Below are 24875 nucleotides of genomic sequence, written 5' to 3' on the forward strand. Positions count from 1 at the left end.
GGATCATTGGAGTGTCTGCAGGTTTACAGTCGACCATCCCTATTTCTGCAAGAAGATCGAGAACATATTTCTTTTGACATATAAAAATTCCTTGTTGAGATCGTAGGACTTCAATCCCCAAGAAGTACTTAAGTCTCCCTAAATCTTTCATTTCAAATTCTTTAAACAGATTTGTTTTTAATTTTAAAATTTCTTCTTGATCATTTCCTGTGATAATCATGTCATCGACATAAATAAGAAGACAAGTAATAAGATTGTTTTTTTGTTTAATAAATAAGGTGTGGTCGGAATTACTTTGCTTGAAACCATAATTTTTCATTGCTAATGTAAAACGCCCAAACCAAGCCCGCGGGGATTGTTTTAGCCCATATAAAGATTTTTTAAGGCGACAAACTTCCCTGTCTTTGAAGTCTGATGTAAAACCAGGAGGTCCCTCCATGTAGACTTCTTCCTTGAGTTCTCCATGTAGGAAGGCGTTTTTTACGTCGAATTGATGAAGTGGCCAATCTTTGTTTGCGGCTATCGAGAATAAAACTCTGATAGTGTTGATTTTAGCCACGGGTGAGAAAGTTTCTGAGTAATCGACACCGTATGTTTGAGTATACCCTTTAGCCACAAGACGAGCTTTGTATCTTTCAATAGTACCATCTGCTCTATGTTTAATTGTAAACACCCAACGGCTTCCGATAGGTTTCTTTGATTCCGAGAGGATGCATTTTTGCCAAGTGTTGTTTGTTTTGAGAGCTGTTATTTCAGTTTCCATTGCCTCCCTCCATTTTTTTGATTTTAAAGCTTGCTCTACTGTGCTTGGAATTTCTTCAGAGTATATTGCGGAAGTGAAGTTTTTTGCTTCTTTTGATAGATTTCCTTTAGCAATGTTTGACATTGGATATCTTGATCTGAGAGCTTCTTGATCCGGGTCATATCGTTTTGGTGGTACTCCCCTGTTTGTTCTTAGAGGGAGAACATATTGTTCTGGACGTTGTTCAGGTTCGGGTTCAGGTGGAACTTGTTCGGACTCGGATTGTTGGTTAGATGGAACTTGTTCGGACTCGGATTGTTGGTTAGATTCATCCGTTTCCTGTTGACTTGAACTTCCCTGTACTGACATATTTTCTTGATTTGCATGGTTAGTAGTATCAGTTTCAGGAAAATTAGTTTCAGGGGGGTCTGTACTTACCTCAGTATATTCAGCGTTGTTGGGGAGACTTTCGGAAGTAGTACTATCGGGTGGATTGCTTTGAGTTTTGGTGCTTTTGATGACTTCTTCCGATGAAGGTATGTCTAGCCAACTCACATTGTCACTTGATTCAGTTTCCCCCTGACTCGTGTGTTGGGTAGTGTAAAAATATTCGGTTTCTAGAAAATCACAGTTCATGGTAGTGAACACGTGTCTTTTCTTAGGACTATAACATCTATACCCCTTTTGATTGACTCCATAACCAACAAAAACACATTTTTCAGCACACGCGTCAAGTTTGGATCGTTCCGCTTTAGGGATATGGACAAATACAGAACATCCAAAAACTTGGGATTTGAGAGTGAGGTTTGAAGGAGGTTTATAAAATTTTGTTAACACTTGTAGGGGGTTTTTAAGGTCAAGAGCCCTGGTTGGAAGTCTATTTATGAGATAAGTTGCTGTGGCAAGAGCTTCCGGCCAGAACGATTTTGGCACATTTGACTCGATCATTAAAGCACGGGTTATTTCTAAGAGGATTATATTTTTTCTTTCAGCTACCCCGTTTTGTTGAGGAGTATGAGGACAAGAGGTTTGATGGATGATCCCATTTTCTTGACAAAATTGTTTCATTTGGGTGTTAACGAATTCCCCCCCATTTTCGGATCTTAATACTTGTATATTACTTTTAAATTGTGTTTGGACCATGGTATAAAACATAGTAAACTTATTAAAAACTTCGAATTTGTTTGTCAAAAAATAAGTCCACGTCATACGAGTGCAATCATCAATAAATAATAGAAAATATCGAAAGTTATGCCCCCCATTAATTCTAGCAGGGCCCCATACATCAGAATGAATTAAAGCAAAAGGACGTTCGGTTTTTGTATCACTAGTTTTAAAGGAATTTTGATGGCTTTTGGCCAAAATACATGTTTCACATTGAAGCATTTTATTTGAAGAAAATAAATCAGGAAATAAAATGTTTAAATAACTAGATGAGGGATGACCAAGATGTCTATGCCAAAGCCAAGCTTGTCTGTGAGATGTCCCGTGAGCTAGCATAACAGTACCACTTCGGATAACTTCATCGATGTAGTATAACCCATCCCATTCAGTACCACGACCAATTATCTCCCCATTTCTGAGGTCCTGTAAGATACAGAACGTTGGGTGTAATAAAACAGAGCAATTAAGCTCTTTTGTAACATGACTGACGGATAATAATTTATGAGAAAGAGATGGTACATATAAACAATTCTTTAGTTTTAAATTTGGTGATATTTCAACCGTACCTCCTCCTTTAACTTGAACAACCCCACCGTTTGCGGTTTTAATTTTATCTTTGTTCGGTTTTGTTTTTAAGACAATATCATTTTTTTCAAAAGTCATGGTATCTGTTGCACCGCAATCAATGATCCACTCACTATTTTTTGATTTATTTGAAACACAATTTGTATAAGAAAAAATATTACTTTTTGAAATATTATTTTGTGTTTTAAAAAAGTTTTTTATAGTTTTATTCGAATTTAATATTTCATTAGAAAATGGGGGTTTATTTAGAAAACATTTCTGATATTGGAGGGGGTCATTTGTGTAACATCCCGCCTTTTTCCGTTAACTTTTCCGTTTAACTATTTAAATTCCGTTATATGTTTATAACATCTCCCGTTGATACGCGTTTTAAAAATATCTCGTTTAGGTAATTCACGCACCCGCAACTGAACTCGAGGGACTAGTTTTGCCAAAGATCTAAAGAGGTGACTAGCATTTGACTAGTCAACCCCACCTCCTTTCTTTTTCATTTTCATTTTCCTTTTCTTTCACTACTTCTTCATTTTCTTTCAATTATCCATTTCAAAGAATCATCATCTAAATCCAAGCTAGCGGGTGTCTTGCAAAACAAATTACATATTTAGAATCCTTGCAACTTCCTCTTCGATTCCATACCGATTTCATCAAGTTTGGGTAACTTTCTAAAATCACTAGATTTTGTGTTCTTGATGTTTTTAACGTATAAAGTTGTTAATTAGTGTCTATGGCTCAAGTCTAACATGAATATATGATTTATATGTTCGATTTGGTTATTTGAAGTAATTAGCATGAACATAAACTTTGGTGTGTTTGATTTGGTAATTTGGTTGTTTGGATGATGTTAAATGTTATAAATGCATGTATTAAATGTGTTCCAAACATCACTAGCTTCAATTTGATGTGTAGGTTGTTTTAGAAAACTTCATAAACATGATTAGTGAATTTGATGTTATTGGTTAGGGTTTGATAGAATTGAATGTGAACATTTAATGTATTGAATGCCATGAATTGTTGTTAGTAAGTAGTTAGTTGTATTGTATGCTTGATTACCTACGAAACGGCGCGTTATATGGATGCATTTAATTCCCAAATCCTATTTTGTGCATTTATGAACTTGAGCAATTATGGTGAACATTAATTGATCATTTATTTTGGAAAGCCGATTGTTACAAATGATGTTTTTGGTTGGTGAAATGTACTTAGTTGTGTTCTTTGTCAAATTACCTTTCTAAAGATATAAGATACGAGTTCTAAGTGTTTACGGTTTGTGTTTTATGTTTGTTTGAATTTTGGGTTGAGACTTAGAAAACTGAAACTGGCCAGGTACCAGCTCACGTGTTATGCTGCGGCGCGGCCAGCCTTTGTCGCGGCGCGACATAAGGCGTGTCCAGCCTCTGACCACCTTGTCAATTATATGAAAAATGTTTGGCACGCTATGGACCTCCGATTCACATGTAACTTGTTTTAACATGCTTATATATGAATAAAAACCTCAGAAAAATAGTTCGGGACCCGACCCGAACGTGTTGACTTTTTCGTTGACTTTGACCGACCAAAGTTTGACTTTTTGTCAAACTTAACCAAAAGATTATGCAATCTTTCTAACTTGTTTCTATACTTGTATCTTGCATGAAACCTGGACAATTTGATTCACATGCTACATAATCGAGTCGTAACGAGCCATAGGACTAATTGAACATCTTTGACCTATCGCGTTTATCGATATTGATACGACCTATTTGTTTAGGTCAAGACTAGCATTGTTCTTTGCACACGTTACTTTGTGAAGTACTTTTCATACATGCACTCAAGGTGAGATTATAGCCCCACTTTTCAAATACTTTTATACTTTTAAAATCGTGGAATGAGAAAACATATACATTACATACTTATATATACTTTTCACATGTATATATATACTTTTCATACTTCGATACTTTGAATACTATACGAAAGCAAAGATACATACGAGTTAGAACGAAAATCCTCAAGTCCAATTATCATTAGTTACACTTGTAGGGTGTAAGCGAGAAATTATGTTGTGTGGCCATGCGGGTTTGACGAACCCTCATTCAGATGAATGAAACGTACTTTCGATGTATAGTGTAGGTTTTAACACTATTATGCCGAGGTAAGATTCAGTTAAGCTTGATAATTGGGTGCTCGTGATACAAACACATCTTTTGAGATGTATACGCTTGATAAACGATTTATACTAAACCTTGTGATACAAATATACTTTATGCATACAACTATGATTTCACCAACGTTTTCGTTGACAGATTCTTTTATGTTTTTCTCAGGTCCTTGAATGCTTAATGATACATGCTTCCGCTCATTACTTTTGATACTTGCTTGGATGTCGAGTATACATGCATACGTGGAGCGTCTTTTGACTACTTTCAAATTGTGTCGCATATGTTTCATTTGTACTTTAAACTTTGTTATGTAACTAGTTGTCGAACTATTTTCGTAAACCTTGAAACATCTCTACTTTTGAAATGAATGCGACATACTTTTGGTCAAATGTTGTTTTAAAGACTTATGACCATATAACGGGACCTAAGTAGACGGCGCCGTCAATGACAATTTTGTCGGGTCGCTACAGATGGTATCAGAGCATTGGTTGTAGGGATTTAGAGTTCATTGGTGTCGACCCCGAGTCATAGGGTACATTGGTGAGTCTAGACTACAACCTGCATATAGACTTGAAGTAGGAATTACTTGACTACTTGTGCATTTATACTCGAACTCTCATACTCATATCTATTCTTATTCTATCTTAATCTCACGTTGTTTAAGTTGATTGACACGCAACCTTGACTATATGAAGTAATGTCGAATTCACATATGAATTAGGGTAATATAATTTCCGGGATTATATTACGGTGACTCATATGAATGTTCCGACATTATGACGTAAAGAATTTAAGGCGAGTCAAGGAAAATTTTCTCTCTATCTATATTCCATATCACGGTTAGTATTATTTAGAATACTAACCAACGGTATTCTTTTGTTTTGAAGGAACAATGCCTTCTCGCCGTGTGCCACGCCGTGAAACTCCCGAACAAGCACTACAACGAATGGTGGCCACCGCCGTAGAGGTGGCCATGGCCGGTCACTCCACCAACAACAACAACAATAACAACAACCACAACAACAACAACCAAGGAGCCGGTAACTTTAGCGAAGGGTGCTCCTACAAGGCTTTTATGGGGTGCAAACCTCACACTTATTATGGAACCGGGGGACCGGTTACACTCACTCGATGGTTCGAACAAACGGAGGCCGTCTTTAGCATAAGCGGTTGTCGGGACCAAGATAAGGTCAAATACTCCACTCACACTTTCGCCGGTGTTGCCCTCACGTGGTGGAACACCTATGTTCAATCGGTGGGTACCGATGAAGCTCATGCCCTCTCTTGGGCCTATTTAAGGGAGAAGATGATTGTTGAATACTTCCCTCGCGAAGAAACCCGAAAGCTCGAACAAGAGCTAAGAACTTTGAAGGCGGTCGGAAACGATCTCAAGGCCTATAACCAACGCTTCGTCGAGCTATCCTTGATGTGTCCTAATCTCGTGAACCCCGAATCTCAAAGGGTTGAACTTTATATGGATAGTCTTCCAAAGAGCATCAAACAAGGTGTGATGTCCTCCAAACCCGCTAATCATCAAGCCGCTTTGAACATGGCCCGCTAATTGATAGAAATGGTGGATGAAGTAGTAGTACCGGCTCCTAAGGCCGAGGATAAAATGGGCGGCAACAAAAGAAAGTGGGAACCCTCTCAATCAAGCAACTACAACAACAACCCCGCCAAGAAGCCTTTCACTCCCGACGGTAAGAAAGGTTATGCCGGAACTTTACCGTTTTGCAACAAGTGCCACAAACATCATTTGGGTGAATGTGGAAGGCCGTATTGCATCAAGTGTCAAAAGAGTGGCCATTTGGCCTACGAATGTAGAAACACCGCTTCCGTTGCTTAAAAGGGGCCCAATGCACCAAGACCGGGTGTTTATTATGAATGTGGCCAACCGGGTCACTATAGAAATGCATGCCCAAAGAAGAAAGCCAACCCCAACACACGCGGCCGAGCTTTCAACATCAACACCGAGGAAGCCCGAGATGACAATGAATTAGTCACGGGTACGTTTCTCCTCAACAACACTTATGTTACTTGTTTATTCGATTCGGGTGCCGATAAGAGTTTTGTATCCAAGACTTTGACTCATTCTTTTAGCACTCCACCACTTCCACTAGATACCACTTATACCATTGAAGTGGACAACGGGAAACTATTGAGTGCCGACACATATTACCGGGGGTGTACGTTAAACATTTTGGGTAATGAGTTTGAAATTGACTTGATACCCATGGAACTAGGAAGCTTCGATGTAATAATCAGTATGAATTGGCTAGCCAAAATGAAATCTCACATCCTTTGTGATCTTAACGCAATCCGAATTCCTATCGATAATGGTGAACCCTTGATTGTTTATGGCGATAAGAGTTGCACCGGACTCAACCTCGTTTTGTGCATTAAATTTAGAAAACTACTCCGTAAGGGTTGTTTTGCGATCCTTGCTCACGTTAAGAAAGTCGAGTCCAATGAGAAGCACATCGATGATGTGCCAATTGTTAGTGACTATTCCGATGTATTTCCCGACGAATTGCCGGGTCTTCCACCTCATCGACCGGTTGAATTTCAAATCGATCTTATTCCGGGAGCCGCACCCGTAGTATGTGCACCATATAGACTCGCTCCATCCGATATGCAAGAATTGCAAAGTCAAATCCAAGAACTACTTGATCGTGGTTTTATCCAACCTAGCCATTCACCTTGGGGCGCTCCGATTTTGTTTGTTAAAAAGAAAGACGGATCCCTACGAATGTGCATTAATTATCGTGAACTAAACAAATTGACGGTTAAAAACCGATATCCTCTCCCTCGCATCGATGACCTCTTTGATCAACTACAAGGGTCTTGTGTATATTCGAAAATCGATCTCCGCTCGGGTTATCATCAATTAAGGGTTAAGGGGGAAGATGTCTCCAAAACCACTTTCCGAACTCGTTATGGTAGTTATGAATTCCTTGTCATGCCATTTGGTCTCACTAACGTACCGGCGGTGTTCATGGATCTTATGAACCGCGTGTGCAAACCGTATCTCGACAAATTCGTTATCGTGTTCATCGATGATATTTTGGTCTATTCTAAAAAAGAAGAAGAACACGAGGAACACCTCCGACTTGTGCTTGAAACTTTTAAGACAAGAACGACTCTATGCCAAATTCTCCAAGTGTGAATTTTGGTTGAAGGAAGTTCAATTTCTTGGTCACGTTGTAAGTGACCAAGGTATTAAAGTCGATCTATCGAAAATCGAAGCCATTAGTAAATGGGAAACTCCTACTACTCCTACTCACATTCGTCAATTCTTGGGTCTCGCCGGATACTATCGTAGATTCATCAAGGATTTCTCTTTGGTTGCTCGTCCTCTAACCGCGTTAACTCACAAGGGAAAGAAATTCGTTTGGGCGACCGAACAAGAATCCGCATTTCAAATCTTGAAAACGAAGCTAACCACCGCTCCTATCTTGTCACTTCCCGAAGGCAACGATGATTTTGTTGTGTATTGCGACACCTCGAAACATGGTTTTGGGTGTGTGTTGATGCAACGAACGAAAGTCATTTCTTATGCTTCTCGACAACTCAAAATTCATGAACAAAACTACACGACACATGATCTCGAACTCGGAGCCGTTGTCTTTGCACTTAAAATGTGGAGACACTATCTTTATGGAACTAAGAGTACCATCTTCACCGATCACAAAAGTCTCCAACACATCTTTGATCAAAAGCAACTAAACATGTGGCAACGATGGTGGATTGAAACTTTAAACGATTATGATTGTGAGCTTCGTTACCATCCCGGAAAGGAAAACGTAGTGGCCGATGCCCTAAGTCGAAAATAAAGAGCAGTGCCTCTTCGTGTCCGAGCCTTAAACATCACCATCCACACAAACCTTAATAGCCAAATTTGAGTAGCCCAAGATGAGGCTCTCAAGGATGAAAACGTTTCACACGAGCTCTTGAACATTCTCGTCTCTCGATTCGAAATTAGGGAGACCGGACTCCGATATTTCGCCGGAAGGATTTGGGTGCCTAGATATGGGGACCTACGAAGCCTTATTTTAGATGAAGCCCATAAGTCACGATACTCAATTCACCCCGGTGTCAATAAGATGTACCACGACCTTATAGAACAATATTGGTGGCCGAACATGAAAAGGGACGTAGCTACTTATGTTGCCAAGTGTTTGACATGTTCCAAAGTCAAAGCCGAACACCAAAGACCGTCCGGGTTACTTCAACAACCCGAAATCTCGCAATGGAAGTGGGAAAGAATAACGATGGACTTCATCACCAAGTTACCAAAGACAACAGGCGGTTATGATACCATTTGGGTTATTGTTGACCGTCTCACCAAATCCGCACACTTTCTCGCCATGAAGGAGACCGACAAAATGGAGAAACTTGCACAACTTTACATCAAGGAGATCGTAGCTCGACACGGTGTACCTTTATCGATTATCTCCGACCGAGATGGCCGTTTTGTTTCTAGATTTTGGCGTACCTTGCAAGAAGCGTTGGGAACGCGTTTAGACATGAGCACCGCATATCACCCCCAAACCGATGGACAAAGCGAACGCACAATTCAAACCTTGGAGGACATGTTACGAGCTTGCGTGGTTGATTTTGAAAAAGCTTGGGACAAGCACTTACCTCTCGCCGAGTTCTCTTACAACAATAGTTATCATGCGAGTATTAAAGCCGCGCCTTTTGAAGCGCTATATGGCCGAAAATGTCGTTCACCTCTTTGTTGGGCCGAGGTAGGCGACGTGCAAATCACCGGACCCGAACTCATTCACGAAACCACCGAGAAGATCGTAAAAATCCGAGATAGGCTTCGGACAGCCCGGAGTCGTCAAAAGTGCTATACCGACAAAAGACGCAACGACCTCGAATTTCAAGTCGGTGACCGAGTAATGTTAAAAGTCGCGCCTTGGAAAGGTGTAATCCGTTTTGGGAAACGCGGGAAGCTAAATCCAAGGTATATTGGTCCTTTCGAAATCTTGGAGCGTATTGGAACCGTTGCTTATCGTTTAGATCTTCCGCCTCAATTGAGCTCCGTTCATCCTACCTTCCATGTATCTAACTTGAAAAAGTATCTTGCTGAAACCGATATCGTCATCCCTCTCGAGGAACTTACTATTGATGACAAACTTCATTTTGTGGAGGAACCGGTTGAAATTGTGGACACCTCCGTCAAGACACTGAAACAAAGCCGAATTCCGATTGTTAAAGTCCTTTGGAACGCCAAAAGAGAACCCGAGTTTACTTCGGAAAGGCAAGATCAAATGCAAAGGAAATACCCTCATTTATTCCCGGTTCCGGAAACGCAAGATTCCGAGGAAGAAACAACGACTACTACGCCTACTTAAATTTCGGGACGAAATTTCTTTTAAGGAGTAGGTAATGTAACATACCGCCTTTTTCCGTTTACTTTTCCGTTTAACTATTTAAATTCTGTTATATGTTTATAACATCTCCCGTTGATACGCATTTTAAAAATATCTCGTTTAGGTAATTCACGCACCCGCAACCGAACTCGAGGGACTAGTTTCGCCAAAGATCCAAAGAGGTGACTAGCATTTGACTAATCAACCCCACCTCCTTTCTTTTTCATTTTCATTTTCCTTTTCTTTCACTACTTCTCCATTTTCTTTCAATTATCCATTTCAAAGAATCATCATCTAAATCCAAGCTAGCGGGTGTCTTGCAAAACAAATTACATATTTGGAATCCTTGCAACTTCCTCTTCGATTCCATACCGATTTCATCAAGTTTGGATAACTTTCTAAAATCACTAGATTTTGTGTTCTTGATGTTTTTAACTTATAAAGTTGTTAATTAGTGTCTATGGCTCAAGTCTAACATGAATATATGATTTATATGTTCGATTTGGTTATTTGAAGTAACTAGCATGAACATAAACTTTGGTGTGTTTGATTTGGTGATTTGGTTGTTTGGATGATGTTAAATGTTATAAATGCATGTATTAAATGTGTTCCAAACATCACTAGCTTCAATTTGATGTGTAGGTTGTTTTAGAAAACTTCATAAACATGATTAGTGAATTTGATGTTATTGGTTAGGGTTTGATAGAATTGAATGTGAACATTTAATGTATTGAATGCCATGAATTGTTGTTAGTAAGTAGTTAGTTGTATTGTATGCATGATTACCTACGAAACGGCGCGTTATATGGATGCATTTAATTCCCAAATCCTATTTTGTGCATTTATGAACTTGAGCAATTATGGTGAACATTAATTGATCATTTATTTTGGAAAGCCGATTGTTACAAATGATGTTTTTGGTTGGTGAAATGTACTTAGTTGTGTTCTTTGTCAAATTATCTTTCTAACGATATAAGATATGAGTTCTAAGTGTTTACGGTTTGTGTTTTATGTTTGTTTGAATTTTGGGTTGAGACTTAGAAAACTGAAACTGGCCAGGTACCAGCTCGCGTGTTATGCCGCGGCGCGGCCATCCTTTGTCGCGGTTCGACATAAGGCGTGTCCAGCCTCTGACCACCTTGTCAATTATATGAAAAATGTTTGGCACGCTATGGACCTCCGATTCACATGTAACTTGTTCTAACATGCTTATATATGAATAAAAACCTCAGAAAAATAGTTCGGGACTCGACCCGAACGTGTTGACTTTTTCGTTGACTTTGACCGACCAAAGTTTGACTTTTTGTCAAACTTAACCAAATTATTATGCAATCTTTCTAACTTGTTTCTATACTTGTATCTTGCATGAAACCTGGACAATTTGATTCACATGCTACATAATCGAGTCGTAACAAGCCATAGGACTAATTGAACATCTTTGACCTATCGCGTTTATCGATATTGATACGACCTATTTGTTTAGGTCAAGACTAGCATTGTTCTTTGCACACGTTACTTTGTGAAGTACTTTTCATACGTGCACACAAGGTGAGATCATAGCCCCACTTTTCAAATACTTTTATACTTTTAAAATCGTGGGATGAGAAAACATATACATTACATACTTATATATACTTTTCACATGTATATATATACTTTTCATACTTCGATACTTTGAATACTATACGAAAGCAAAGATACATACGAGTTAGAACGAAAATCCTCAAGTCCAATTATCATTAGTTACACTTGTAGGGTGTAAGCGAGAAATTATGTTGTGTGGCCATGCGGGTTTGACGAACCCTCATTCAGATGAATGAAACGTACTTTCGATGTATAGTGTAGGTTCTAACACTATTATGCAGAGGTAAGATTCAGTTAAGCTTGATAATTGGGTGCTCGTGATACAAACACATCTTTTGAGATGTATACGCTTGATAAACGATTTATACTAAACCTTGTGATACAAATATACTTTATGCATACAACTATGATTTCACCAACGTTTTTGTTGACAGATTCTTTTATGTTTTTCTCAGGTCCTTGAATGATTAATGATACATGCTTCCGCTCATTACTTTTGATACTTGCTTGAATGTCGAGTATACATGCATACGTGGAGCGTCTTTTGACTACTTTCAAATTGTGTCGCGTATGTTTCATTTGTACTTTAAACTTTGTTATGTAACTAGTTGTCGAACTATTTTCGTAAACCTTGAAACATCTCTACTTTTGAAATGAATGCGACATACTTTTGGTCAAACGTTGTTTTAAAGACTTATGACCATGTAACGGGACCTAAGTAGACGGCGCCGTCAATGACGATTTTGTCGGGTCGCTACAATTTGAAAAATTGTTACCAATTTTAGGGTTAAAATACCCAAGATTACCTCCACCGGTTGTAGATGAAGGGTTTTGGCCGATTGGTTCCTGTTCCGCCGCAAGCAGTCCAAAACCACCACTAGCGGTTGCACCGGAGTTGTTGGCCGATTGGTTACCTCCGGTAGCCGCCGCTACTGTAGCCTTTCCCTTCTTGTGTCCGTCGTTCCACCACTCTGGGTATCCAATTACTTTGAAGCATTGTTCCTTTGTATGCCGTTTCATGCCACATTTGGTACACTCAAGATGATCTTTATCCCGGGATGATGTCTTAGAATAGCTTGACCGGCGTTGATGTTTTGAAACGAGTCCAAAGCCATCGACATCGTTCGTTTTTGATGCTAAAAGTCCGGTTGCGATGCCGGAGTGGGATGGAGCTTCGGATTTTGCACCAAATATTGTTTGGTGTGCACTTTCTTTTCGGACAGCAGCGTATGCTTCCTCAGCAGAAGGTAAGGGGTCTAATCTAAGCAATTCTCTTTTGATATTATCATGTTTATGATCCAACGCATTTAGGAATTGGAAAAGCTTTTGTTCAGATCTTATTTTGTTATATGTGATAATATCAATTGAGCATTTCATGGGATTTGGATCCCTTCTTTCAATTTCTCCCCATATACCCTGCATATTAATCCATAAATCTTCTATAGACTTACCTGATTGTTTGATTTCATTGGCTTTGACATGGAGATCGAAGGTCTGCAATTTGTCTCTTCCTGAGCTGTATGCTGTTATCAAAGCATCCCACAGCATCTTTGCAGTTTGGAATTCAGTAAGATTGCTTGCCAAATTTGGTTCAATGTTTTGAATGAGCCAAGAAAAAACAACCAGGTCTTCTTGTTCCCATTGCTCATATTTTTCATCTGTAGTTTCTGGTGGGTCAGTTGTTAGATGATTGAAGAGGGCCTTGGATTTTCCTCCAATGGCAACCTTAATCATCCTTGACCACAAGGCATAATTCGAACTATTCAGACTCAAATTGATTTTCAAAGTGTCTGATAGTTTTGGTTGTTGGAACATATTGTTTTTCAGAAAACTAGTCAATTGACTAGCCAAATCACTGTTTTGGTTGGTTGATTGATAGCTGCCGTCTTCTGACATGGTAGCTATTTGAATAAGAGGCAAATGATTTAAGCAGAAAAAAAAGTGTTGTTTGATCAAAGATCAACACACTAGCTCTGATGCCATATTGATAATTGAAAGAAAAAGAATACGTATGCTTTTTTATTGATCTGTTATGTTTATACAAAAGGATGCCTGCATCTATTTATACACAAGGTTTTCACTATTTTTGGTGAGGAGCCTATATTCAAAAAGGAATCAATCCGTTTTGATATGCTAGCTACACAAGGTTTTCACTATTTTTGGTGAGGAGCCTATATTCAAAAAGGAATCAATCCGTTTTGATATGCTAGCTGTTATGTCCTAGCTGTTGTTCTATAAAAGGAAATGATGAATGTAGAACATTCTGATCCTTTGAAAAACTATTTCTAACAGGCTTTACAGATGATGGAGCTACGAAGAAGTTTTAGATCGAAGAAGAACAATGGAAGTATCAAGAGCGTAATCATCTTACCGATGGAGAGAAAGCATAATTTTAAGTTTTTTTTATGGTGGTAGTTCCGGTCTTGATTCAAATTAGCATACATTATGCAATCACTAATAAAACTTACCTCTCATGTTAAGTAACTGTGAGCTACGTGATCCGAGTTAGTTAAAATGATATTCATTTGTACCTTTTCGGAATAGTTTGGTTTGATATTCCAAAAATTTAGGAACTAATTGGCTTTGTCCAGAAACTGTCTTAAACGCGTTCACCACCACATCCATCTCCCACCGGCCACCGCCGCTAGAATTGCATAGCATGGCGGCACAGGTACAATGTAGTAACTTAACGAACATAGTTTTCAATATGCTAAACAAGTCTAAACAAGAACACTTATTTGCATTACAGGCACAATTTATGTTTGTTAAAATGTCGATCAGAACTCAGATATTTTCCATACTAACATCACATACCTAAATGAAAAGTAACGATTCCAAAGACTACAAACAATCATTTTAGCCAACTCACCTACTATATTTTATTATTAAGTTGTCGATAACACGTAACGATCATAGATCTCATGCGGCTGCTGATCATCAATCGAGTCTTGAACAGGTAGCCCAGGTCCACCAAAACAGAAGCACTGGTTCACAGTTGACCTACTACTGTTCACCACCCCTTCTTCTTCATCAACTCCATCATCAAACATCTGATGTGAGCTTAACGAGCCTAGTCCCACCTGTTTGTTATCTAAAGAATTCTGTGTAGATAACGATGATTTCGAAAACGAACTAGAATGAGATCTTCGGTTGAAACCATACGCAGCTTTCTTTTTAACACTGGGACTAGGAAGATTACTCCTTACAGCAAGCGTTCGTTTATTGTTCAAAACTGACGATGATTTTGAGTATTGTTGTCTTAACGGAACCGGGATTTCGTTAGTCAAAACCAAACCCTCGTTTCCTCCATTCATCGTTCTGATCCAACGAAGAAATCGTTGTATGCCCTTCCGCTTATTCTTTTTGACACCCTTTGATTCGACATTTTTGGAGTTTGAACTCGATTCGAGTTGACTCACCTCTTCAGAACGCAGGCTCAAAACAGGGGTGGAAGTACAAGTACTACTATCGATTCCGGTGTGCAAAAACATTTCGGAATCGGAAAATTTAAACGAAGTTCCGGGGCTAATACCGGCACCGTTACAACCCATTTTCACATGGGAAGCAATAAGTTTTCGAGCCGTATAATCTTGGCTACCGAGAGTCGCTCCAGCTGAAATGAGTTGTCGAGCAAGTAGTTCAGATGAAGTTGATCTTGGCCGTTGTTTAAGAAGATCGAGTGGGGCCATACCATTGTTATCACGTATGTTCACATCGAGCGTACCTACAATCATTAGTAGTTGTACCATGTCACTGTGTAAGTTTCCATTAATGGCTAAATGAAGAACTGTTCTTCCTTGATGATCTGTAGCATTAATTGTTTCTTCGATTTTAAATGTTTTTGAACAAACTAATTGTTTCATGAGAACAATTTGGTGGTCTAGCCTTCGAAACGTTGGAGTTTGAAAACCTGTAACAGCTTTGTGTAAAAATGTCTCTCCGACGTTGTTTCTTGAATGAATTGAAGATGGGCGTGCTTGAATTAAAACTTCAACAACGGATAATTGGCCTCTGTAAGCAGCTGCATGCAAAGCTGTGTTACCTTGTGTGTCGGTGGAATTTATTACATTAAACGACGAAATGAGATACTTGACCACCTGCATGAAACAGATTCGAGTCATTTAAACATACGTTTATGTACTTAAAGAATAGAAGCCATGATCTAATATAATGAATTCCACCATGGAGACTAGTTGGTTGGGACCTTGTAGAGACTAATCAGCCAGGTTGGAGACTAATCGAACCTTAACCAACTTTAATTGTCTTTGACCTACTTTGACTGATTTGACCGAATGAATCCAACATTGAACTAAAGAATTCAATGTTGACCGACAAAATTGCGCTTTTGACAACTTTGACCGGATAAATCGACCAAGTCGGAGACTCTTCGGACCAGTGCCAGAACATAGTGTTACCCAGAGGGGTATCCGACCCACCTGGTTTTAACATTAAAAAAAAATTACACTAAAAAATATTTTTACCAAAAAATAAAATTTTATAGTGTTTACCCCTGCTGAAAATGAAAAATTTATTCCCCGCCCATCTGTATTCGCCATCTGTATTCGGGTTCAAGTTCCGCCACTGATTCGGACTAGTTCAAAATCCAGATTAATAGGGGCGACTAGCCGGCCTAGTCAGGGACTTTTACAACCATGTCATAGAATAAAGACAAAACAAAAACAAAGCTCTTACCTCAACTTGTCCTCGTGCAGCCGCAGTGTGTAAAATCGTCGAGCATTGAATATCTCTATAACTTAAAACATCTTCATCATTACAATCACCAAGAATCTCCTTTAATATCTTCAAATTACCACCTCTTGCCAACGCATGAACCGCTCGATTCTTCATTTCCCGCTTATAACCACCCGCAACCTCCCCAATTTGTTCCTCAAATTCTCTCCCATTTCCACTCACAAACCTCGGCCACATCGCAAACTCATAAACAACCCAAAAAACATCACAATTTTTACTCCTTGCAGCAGCATACAATATATCAGTCACACCATACTCACCTTCCCCAAACACCAAAAGTGGATCTTTTTGTAACAATTCTTGCACAAAATTCAAATCACCAGCAGAAGCTGCCGTATACAAAAGCCACCCTCCGTACCCGGATCCAATTAGCGAATTTTTCCCTCTTTTGCATTCGCCTTCGTATAATAACTTACGCGCTACAAAAGATCGATTTTTTGCAACGTCATCAAACTGTTCTTCATCATCCCATACAACCTCGAGGCGACGTATGCGCCTTAAAGATGTCAGTTTGATTAAGTGGTTTCCGTCCATACGAAGAAGCTCACGGACCAAATCGTAGTGACCGTTTGCAGCTGCCCAATCAATGGGTGACACGTACCACCATTGGTCACCTGTACTCTCCCACCTTAGTGGAAAATATGCTGCTGGCATTGAAAATTTCACTAAAATTCAAGCTTGCTGCAATGAAAATAAACACGAAAACTAAGCTAATTTAGATTCATATTTTTAAGAAAAAACCTGAAAATAGGTTTAAAGGGATTCATTATTATTATAAAGAAGTTTAAAACGCAATCAAAGCACAAACAGCATGTGATGGTAACCACCATAGTTTGTCAGAGGGATATCATATAAGCATGCTCGGTATAAGATATAATATACCACTGTTAAATTGTAAAGCCCTAATTTGTCATTATTTTGGTAACTAAAAATTAGTACAAAATAGAATCACAGGACAAAATCATTATTAAAATAAGAAATTCTATTTCAATTAATTTAATATCATCATTAATCATAAATTGAATTCTATTAAAAGCAACAAGCAGAAAAAAAGGTAACATTACCTCACCTTCAATGTAGTACATTCAATAAAAAAAACTTTCTTTTTTATGATGCAAAAGATAAAAGGATGTGTTTGTGTATAGGGTAAAAGAAATATATGGCGGGAAGAGTGTGTATATATAGTTATATTATATTATATATTATATATTATAATTATATGGGGGAAAAAAAAGATTCGATGATGAAAACTGGTAAAAGTATTGAAGAGTGTACCTTGGCTAAAGAGTTTGCAGAGAAAGTGTTTGACGAAACGCTTCAAAGAAGAAAAAGAGAATTTCGATGAAACTGAAAATGATACTTATAATAAAATCTTTGACTGTGATTTGTGAAGATCGAAAGATTGTTAGAGGACTGACATTGGCATCGTGCCTTGTCGTTATCATCGTCACGCCAGTTCGTGATTACCAACATTATTGTTAACACGTCGCTTCCAAACAAATACTCCTTATAGTACTACCATTTATTTATGATAAATAAATCTAATAAAAAGTTGAACATAATATATATATCAACTCAAAACGTATTGGTTGTTGCTTTTTTTTTTTTTCTCGTTTTCGAGCCTTCATAAATGTTTTTATAAAGAGCGATTTTGACATCGGTAAATCATTTATTTAAACGACTCTCATCATTTGCACGTAATACACACATTCAGGTGAAAACCCGAACCCAATCGACGGTACCCAAGAACACATCCATTCGGGCAGTGTTTTGGGTAGAGTCACGTGAATAATTCCGGTAAAACCTCCCTATAGGGTCAATAATACCACCTTATTGGTGTTCAATTGGTTTAAAGAAAATCATATCATCCCTAAAGATTAAACACATGGCCTCTTCCTATCCCATAACTCAAATATGAAAGGAACCGTTGAACTATGCTCTCAAATTTAGCCTTCATAAATGTTTGGGAAGCATTTTAGATAGGGTCAAGTTATTAGGGTAATTTCTGTTATAGTATTACAATTTAGTTTTCATTTGTAGCTTGATTTTTTTAAATATCACTACAGGATCATCTAGGGGACTTAACTACCTACGCGTTCATCTTTCGCAGTTAATTAACCCGCCCCAACTGATGCTCACGAAAAAACCCGGTCCAATCCGAGGCATGGACGGTAAACCCCTCCCCACTGCCTCCGTAACGCGATGTGCGGAAGACACTCTTAGCGGAATACAAGGGTAAAGGGGCAACTTTGTGTGCAATGTTGCACCTCACTGGAGTCGAACTTCTGACCTCTCGTTAAGAAAGTCAGACTACTATCTCATGAGCTACAACACAAAATTCATTTGTAACTTGATTTAACTTTGATTGACGTGTCAAATAGATCCTTGAATCTATCAATAAGATGTTAAGACTAATGGTATATTTTACTCTTTATTACAAATCCTATTTTTCATTAAAAAAAAAACTTGAAATATATACAAAATAGTAAATTAAATTAATTTTTCTAACGTCAACTCTTAGAGTACGAGGTATCTGTGTTTATTTTTCTGTGTCCATTTTGGTGTTTAAATGGACTTCAAAATTGACTGGCAGTGACATGGATTGAGGTGTCCACAGTATTCATTCGTGTCCATTTCGATGTCCATTTTAAATATTTTAATAAATTCTTATAATTTTTTATTAATTATTATTTTATATTTAAATAAATTTTATATTTATTCTCTAATAGACCATAAATCTTCAACCAAATTTGATTGTAAGCCCTTGTCCACTTCTTTATCACGTAGCTCTCGTGTTCTTCTGGCACGAGCGTCGCACCTCTCGATCCAAGTACATTGTATATTTTGAACCAGCTCATAAACCCAATCATTCTCGGCAAGGTTGTAACCATTGTCTTCAATGATGATGTTGTGTAGTATAATGCATGTATACATAAGCCGTCTCATTTTATTCACATCGTAAATCCTTGCGGGTTATTGAAGAATATATGCCAACGACCCTATAGAATCTCAAAAGTTCTTTCAACATCTTTGCGAGCAGCAGCTTGTATCCTTGTAAAGTAAGAACACTTTTCATCAACGTCACTTGAAAATCTCTTAACAAATGTTGCCCATGTTGGATAAATCTCGTCTGCTAAATAGTACCCTATTTTGTACTTCACACCGTTTACGTGACAAGGGACGTCGGCATGTCTTCATTAAGCATTGAGTTGAACAACTCACTAGTGTTTATGTCGTTGTTTGATTATGCCACACCATTATGCGCATGCCAAATCCAGTTATCATACGAGGCAACAACTTCAAGCATAATATTTGGGCGACTGTGATCGCCTCACATATATTGGCCTCTTCACGCGGGATATTTTGCCCATGCCCAGTGCAAATCTATGCTACTCATCATTCCGGAAAACCATGAATCGTATCATGACCTTCGTACAAACGTTGAATGTCATGCAATGTAGGCTCTCGTAGGTACACATTCGCAAAGAAATCAATGATGCACATTGTAAAGTTGTGTAGAGATTTCCTGTCAACTCGTTCGAACTTTTGCATATAGTCATCCAAAGCATCCGGTGTATAACCGTCGCCGCATTCGAAATTGTCACTTGAAATTTTCACCATGATATTTGCAACCCTCGTCAAAATAATCGTCCATCAAATGATCATGTTCTTCATAATGAGACGACGTGAATTAACCTCATCTTCAGAGAAACATCATCATATAGTAGGTTGAGTGTATAGTTTGTGAAATCGTCGTAGGAAGAACTCGAAGAAGATGACATTTTTTCTTGAATTATATAAATAAATAAAGTGATACTTTTAATATTGAAGAGAATTGATCAAGCATAAAATGGTCCATGGGGTTCGGTTCATGCGAGATCAACAATAATGAGGGGTTTAAGGGTTTTTTGAGTTTAACTCTCCGGTCTGGTGTACCGTGAGTAACCCTCATACAAGATGATGATCTCAGAAAGGGTGGTTAAACGTAACCCACCATCATTCGGGTTGACCGGAGTTGATGGCCCAAGGGCGATGTTAGAATTTGCGTGGTGCGCGCTACCTGAAATCGCTAAGTGTTTGAGGGTGCTATGCTGGTTGCACGGGTTAGCTGAGATGGAATACACTTGAGAGTATTCTTGTGGGTGGAGTGGAATGAAATTCCAGATATGATGTCTATTCTCGCTCAAATTACTCTTATTTATACTTGTTGGCTTTTGTCCCTTAGTGCCACGTAAGGGGGACACGTATAGCACGTTGCAGAGGTGCATTTAATGCTAAGGTGTTCTTTCAGTTTGTCAGTCTGTTACACATGGGAGGCTGTCAACTCAACCGTCATCCTTGCATGGTTACTGTTGCGTATCAGTTTGTTCTTCATTGGATTTGCGACACGGGTACGGTGATGGTGCATTTTCCTTCTCCCCACGTTTTCCCAAATCTTACCCTATAAATACCTCATTAGCTTTATGTATTTTCTTTATCGCCTACACAACTTCTTATTCTTTCTTCCTTGTGCAATCGACTTGACGCTTTTTTAACTTTTACCATTTTCCACTCGAACGATCATCAGGTTAGGGTTTTTCTTTTCTCGCCTTCCTTTTCCCTTACGAAAAAAATATGTCTTCTTCTACTTCTACTACCGAAAGTAAGAACGTCAATGAGATTTCTTCCGTGATCACTCTCCAAGACCTGGAGGGGATCATGGGGGGTTATCCTCCTCTCCGTACTTTAAACCCTACTCTACCTAATGGAGAGCAACGTGCTCATGACCCTCCTGCCAAGAAGGTGGCCATATACTCGAAGGTGATGCAATACGGCAACCTTCGATATCTGCCCACCTCCTTCTTCCTATCTGTTCTTCACCATTTTTATATTGGTGCTGGGAAGCTCCACCCTTATAGCGCATGCAAACTCTCTCTTTTTGAGATGTGGTGTAGTGCGCAGGGCTTCGTCCCTACGGTAAACCTATTTAGGAACCTCTATTCTTACCAGGCACATGATAATGGCTGGTTTGGATTTTGAGAGTTCGAGGGGTTCGCCCAACGCACAGAGGCGGGCATGCGCGAGAAGTGGAAAAATTCATTTTTCTTTGTTGACCACACATTTATTCCCAACACTTGTGCCAATGTGCGCATATGGCACTCTGGTGTTAATAGGGACTTGAATGACAAGCCTCCCATGACACCTGACGATGAGCGTATGTTTAATCTGTGCAAGAAGAAAAAACTCTCGGTGCGCACATATGCGACCGACATTCTTCATGTTGGTCAAGTATGTACATTCTTCATGTAGAATATTTATTAACTGCGCATGCTAACTTTACCGTGTTCATCTTTGCAGTGATGCCGATCCTTACTGTGCTCCAGGATGAGGACATTAATGAAATTACTACCCGTCATGGAGGCGAGGAGGTCGAGGAACCTCCAGTCGAGGGGGACGTCATTCCTACCAATGGTGCGGAGGATATCACTCCTCCTTTGGCCCCGAACTTCATGTGCCTGAGGGCGATGATCCTCATGAGGAGGAGGGGGTTCCATGCACATATGTGGAATCCAGCGATCATGACACAAGGAACACCGTCACTCCTGTCACCGAGCAAGGTGGGATAACTACACAAGGCGCTTCTTCAAACAAGAAGAAAAAGCGCAAACATTCAGATAAGAGTGGGGAGAGATCCCATAAGAAGAAGAAGAAGGCGTGTGGTAAGTGAAATGTCCCGTTCTTATTGATTAAAAACGTTCCATATTAATTGATTTCGTTGCGAGGTTTTGACCTCTATATGAGACGTTTTTCAAAGACTGCATTCATTTTAAAACAAACCATAACCTTTATTTCATCAATAAAGGTTTAAAAAGCTTTACGTAGATTATCAAATAATAATAATCTAAAATATCCTGTTTACACACGACCATTACATAATGGTTTACAATACAAATATGTTACAACAAAATAAGTTTCTTGAATGCAGTTTTTACACAATATCATACAAGCATGGACTCCAAATCTCGTCCTTATTTAAGTATGCGACAGCGGAAGCTCTTAATAATCACCTGAGAATAAACATGCTTAAAACGTCAACAAAAATGTTGGTGAGTTATAGGTTTAACCTATATATATCAAATCGTAACAATAGACCACAAGATTTCATATTTCAATACACATCCCATACATAGAGATAAAAATCATTCATATGGTGAACACCTGGTAACCGACATTAACAAGATGCATATATATAAGAATATCCCCATCATTCCGGGACACCCTTCGGATATGATATAAATTTCGAAGTACTAAAGCATCCGGTACTTTGGATGGGGTTTGTTAGGCCCAATAGATCTATCTTTAGGATTCGCGTCAATTAGGGTGTCTGTTCCCTAATTCTTAGATTACCAGACTTAATAAAAAGGGGCATATTCGATTTCGATAATTCAACCATAGAATGTAGTTTCACGTACTTGTGTCTATTTTGTAAATCATTTATAAAACCTGCATGTATTCTCATCCCAAAAATATTAGATTTTAAAAGTGGGACTATAACTCACTTTCACAGATTTTTACTTCGTCGGGAAGTAAGACTTGGCCACTGGTTGATTCACGAACCTATAACAATATATACATATATATCAAAGTATGTTCAAAATATATTTACAACACTTTTAATATATTTTGATGTTTTAAGTTTATTAAGTCAGCTGTCCTCGTTAGTAACCTACAACTAGTTGTCCACAGTTAGATATACAGAAATAAATCGATAAATATTATCTTGAATCAATCCACGACCCAGTGTATACGTATCTCAGTATTGATCACAACTCAAACTATACATATTTTGGAATCAACCTCAACCCTGTATAGCTAACTCCAACATTCACATATAGAGTGTCTATGGTTGTTCCGAAATATATATAGATGTGTCGACATGATAGGTCGAAACATTGTATACGTGTCTATGGTATCTCAAGATTACATAATATACAATACAAGTTGATTAAGTTATGGTTGGAATATATTTGTTACCAATTTTCACGTAGCTAAAATGAGAAAAATTATCCAATCTTGTTTTACCCATAACTTCTTCATTTTAAATCCGTTTTGAGTGAATCAAATTGCTATGGTTTCATATTGAACTCTATTTTATGAATCTAAACAGAAAAAGTATAGGTTTATAGTCAGAAAAATAAGTTACAAGTTGTTTTTGTAAAGGTAGTCATTTCAGTCGAAAGAACGACGTCTAGATGACCATTTTAGAAAACATACTTCCACTTTGAGTTTAACCATAATTTTTGGATATAGTTTCATGTTCATAATAAAAATCATTTTCTCAGAATAACAACTTTTAAATCAAGTTTATCATAGTTTTTAATTAACTAACCCAAAACAGCCCGCGGTGTTACTACGACGGCGTAAATCCGGTTTTACGGTGTTTTTCGTGTTTCCAGGTTTTAAATCATTAAGTTAGCATATCATATAGATATAGAACATGTGTTTAGTTAATTTTAAAAGTCAAGTTAGAAGGATTAACTTTTGTTTGTGAACAAGTTTAGAATTAACTAAACTATGTTATAGTGATTACGAGTTTAAACCTTCGAATAAGATAGTTTTATATATATGAATCGAATGATGTTATGAACATCGTTACTACCTCAAGTTTAGTAGGTAAACCTACTGGAAGTGACAAGAAATGATCTAGCTTCAAAGGATCTTGGATGGCTTGAAAGTTCTTGAAGTAGGATCATGACACAAAAACAAGTTCAAGTAAGATTTTTACTCGAATTAAGATAGTTTATAGTTATAGAAATTGAATCAAAGTTTGAATATGAATATTACCTTGAATAAGAAAGATAACCTACTGTATATAACAAAGGTTTCTTGATCTTAGATGATTACTTGGAATGGATTAGAAAGCTTGGAAGTAAATTAGTAAACTTGAAGGGATTTTTGAAGTGTTCTTGAAGTGTTCTTCCTATGATGATTATAGCTTGATTCTTGAAGTGATTTTTGATGAAGATGATGATTAACTACTGAAAAATACGTTCATAATAGTGTGTGTGTGTGTTGAGAGAGAATTAGAAAGAGAATTGGAAGTGAAATGGAGTGAATGATGAGTGGTAATTGGTGAGTGGTGAGTGGGGTTAAAAGGAGTTCTAGTTAGTTAACTAGCTCATGGTAGAAGTTAAAATTGATTAGTCATACATGACATAATCAAGAGTGGAATCCCATGCTAGTTCCTATTGGTATATACCCATAGTAAGTACGTTTTGAAGCTGTGTATAATACGGGTAAGAATACGACTAGAATTCTTGATGAAAGAAAAGAATGGGAAAGTAACTGTAACCATTTTCGTTAAGTATGAGTGTTTTGATATATGTCTTGAAGTCTTCCAAAAGTATTTTAATACATCTAAATACATTACATGTATATACATTTTAACTGAGTCGTTAAGTCATCGTTAGTCGTTACATGTAAGTGTTGTTTTGAAACCTTTAAGTTAACGATCTCAATTAATGTTGTTAACCCATTGTTTATTATATC

At 38.1% G+C, this 24875-nt stretch overlaps 2 protein-coding genes across 2 annotated transcripts; both read right to left on the bottom strand.

The window, feature by feature from the left end:
* Positions 1-14479: 14479 nt before the first annotated feature.
* On the bottom strand, positions 14480-17000 carry LOC139888974 (uncharacterized). The gene is made up of 2 exons (XM_071871952.1): positions 16287-17000; positions 14480-15691 (listed from the first exon to the last, which is right to left on the bottom strand). Exons 1-2 carry the CDS (start codon positions 16998-17000, stop codon positions 14480-14482), a joined length of 1926 nt encoding a protein of 641 aa, XP_071728053.1.
* Positions 17001-19345: 2345 nt separating this feature from the next.
* On the bottom strand, positions 19346-19967 carry LOC139888975 (uncharacterized). Its single transcript, XM_071871953.1, has 2 exons — positions 19783-19967; positions 19346-19538 (listed from the first exon to the last, which is right to left on the bottom strand). The coding sequence occupies exons 1-2, from the start codon at positions 19965-19967 to the stop codon at positions 19346-19348; spliced, it is 378 nt and encodes a 125-aa protein (XP_071728054.1).
* Positions 19968-24875: the final 4908 nt, after the last annotated feature.

This window comes from Rutidosis leptorrhynchoides, chromosome 2 (genome assembly GCF_046630445.1).
Source record: "Rutidosis leptorrhynchoides isolate AG116_Rl617_1_P2 chromosome 2, CSIRO_AGI_Rlap_v1, whole genome shotgun sequence".
Lineage (NCBI taxonomy): Eukaryota > Viridiplantae > Streptophyta > Magnoliopsida > Asterales > Asteraceae > Rutidosis > Rutidosis leptorrhynchoides.

Bases quoted from the DNA above. Each gene is read 5' to 3' on its own strand.
- LOC139888975 (XM_071871953.1), bottom strand. From the start codon at position 19,967: ATGGTGAAAATTTCAAGTGACAATTTCGAATGCGGCGACGGTTATACA. The intron at 19,539-19,782 runs GTACGAAGGTCA...TGCTTAATGAAG, and splicing joins TTGCATGACATTCAACGTTT to ACATGCCGACGTCCCTTGTC.
- LOC139888974 (XM_071871952.1), bottom strand. From the start codon at position 17,000: ATGCCAGCAGCATATTTTCCACTAAGGTGGGAGAGTACAGGTGACCAA. The intron at 15,692-16,286 runs GTAAGAGCTTTG...TGTTTCATGCAG, and splicing joins CTGCACGAGGACAAGTTGAG to GTGGTCAAGTATCTCATTTC.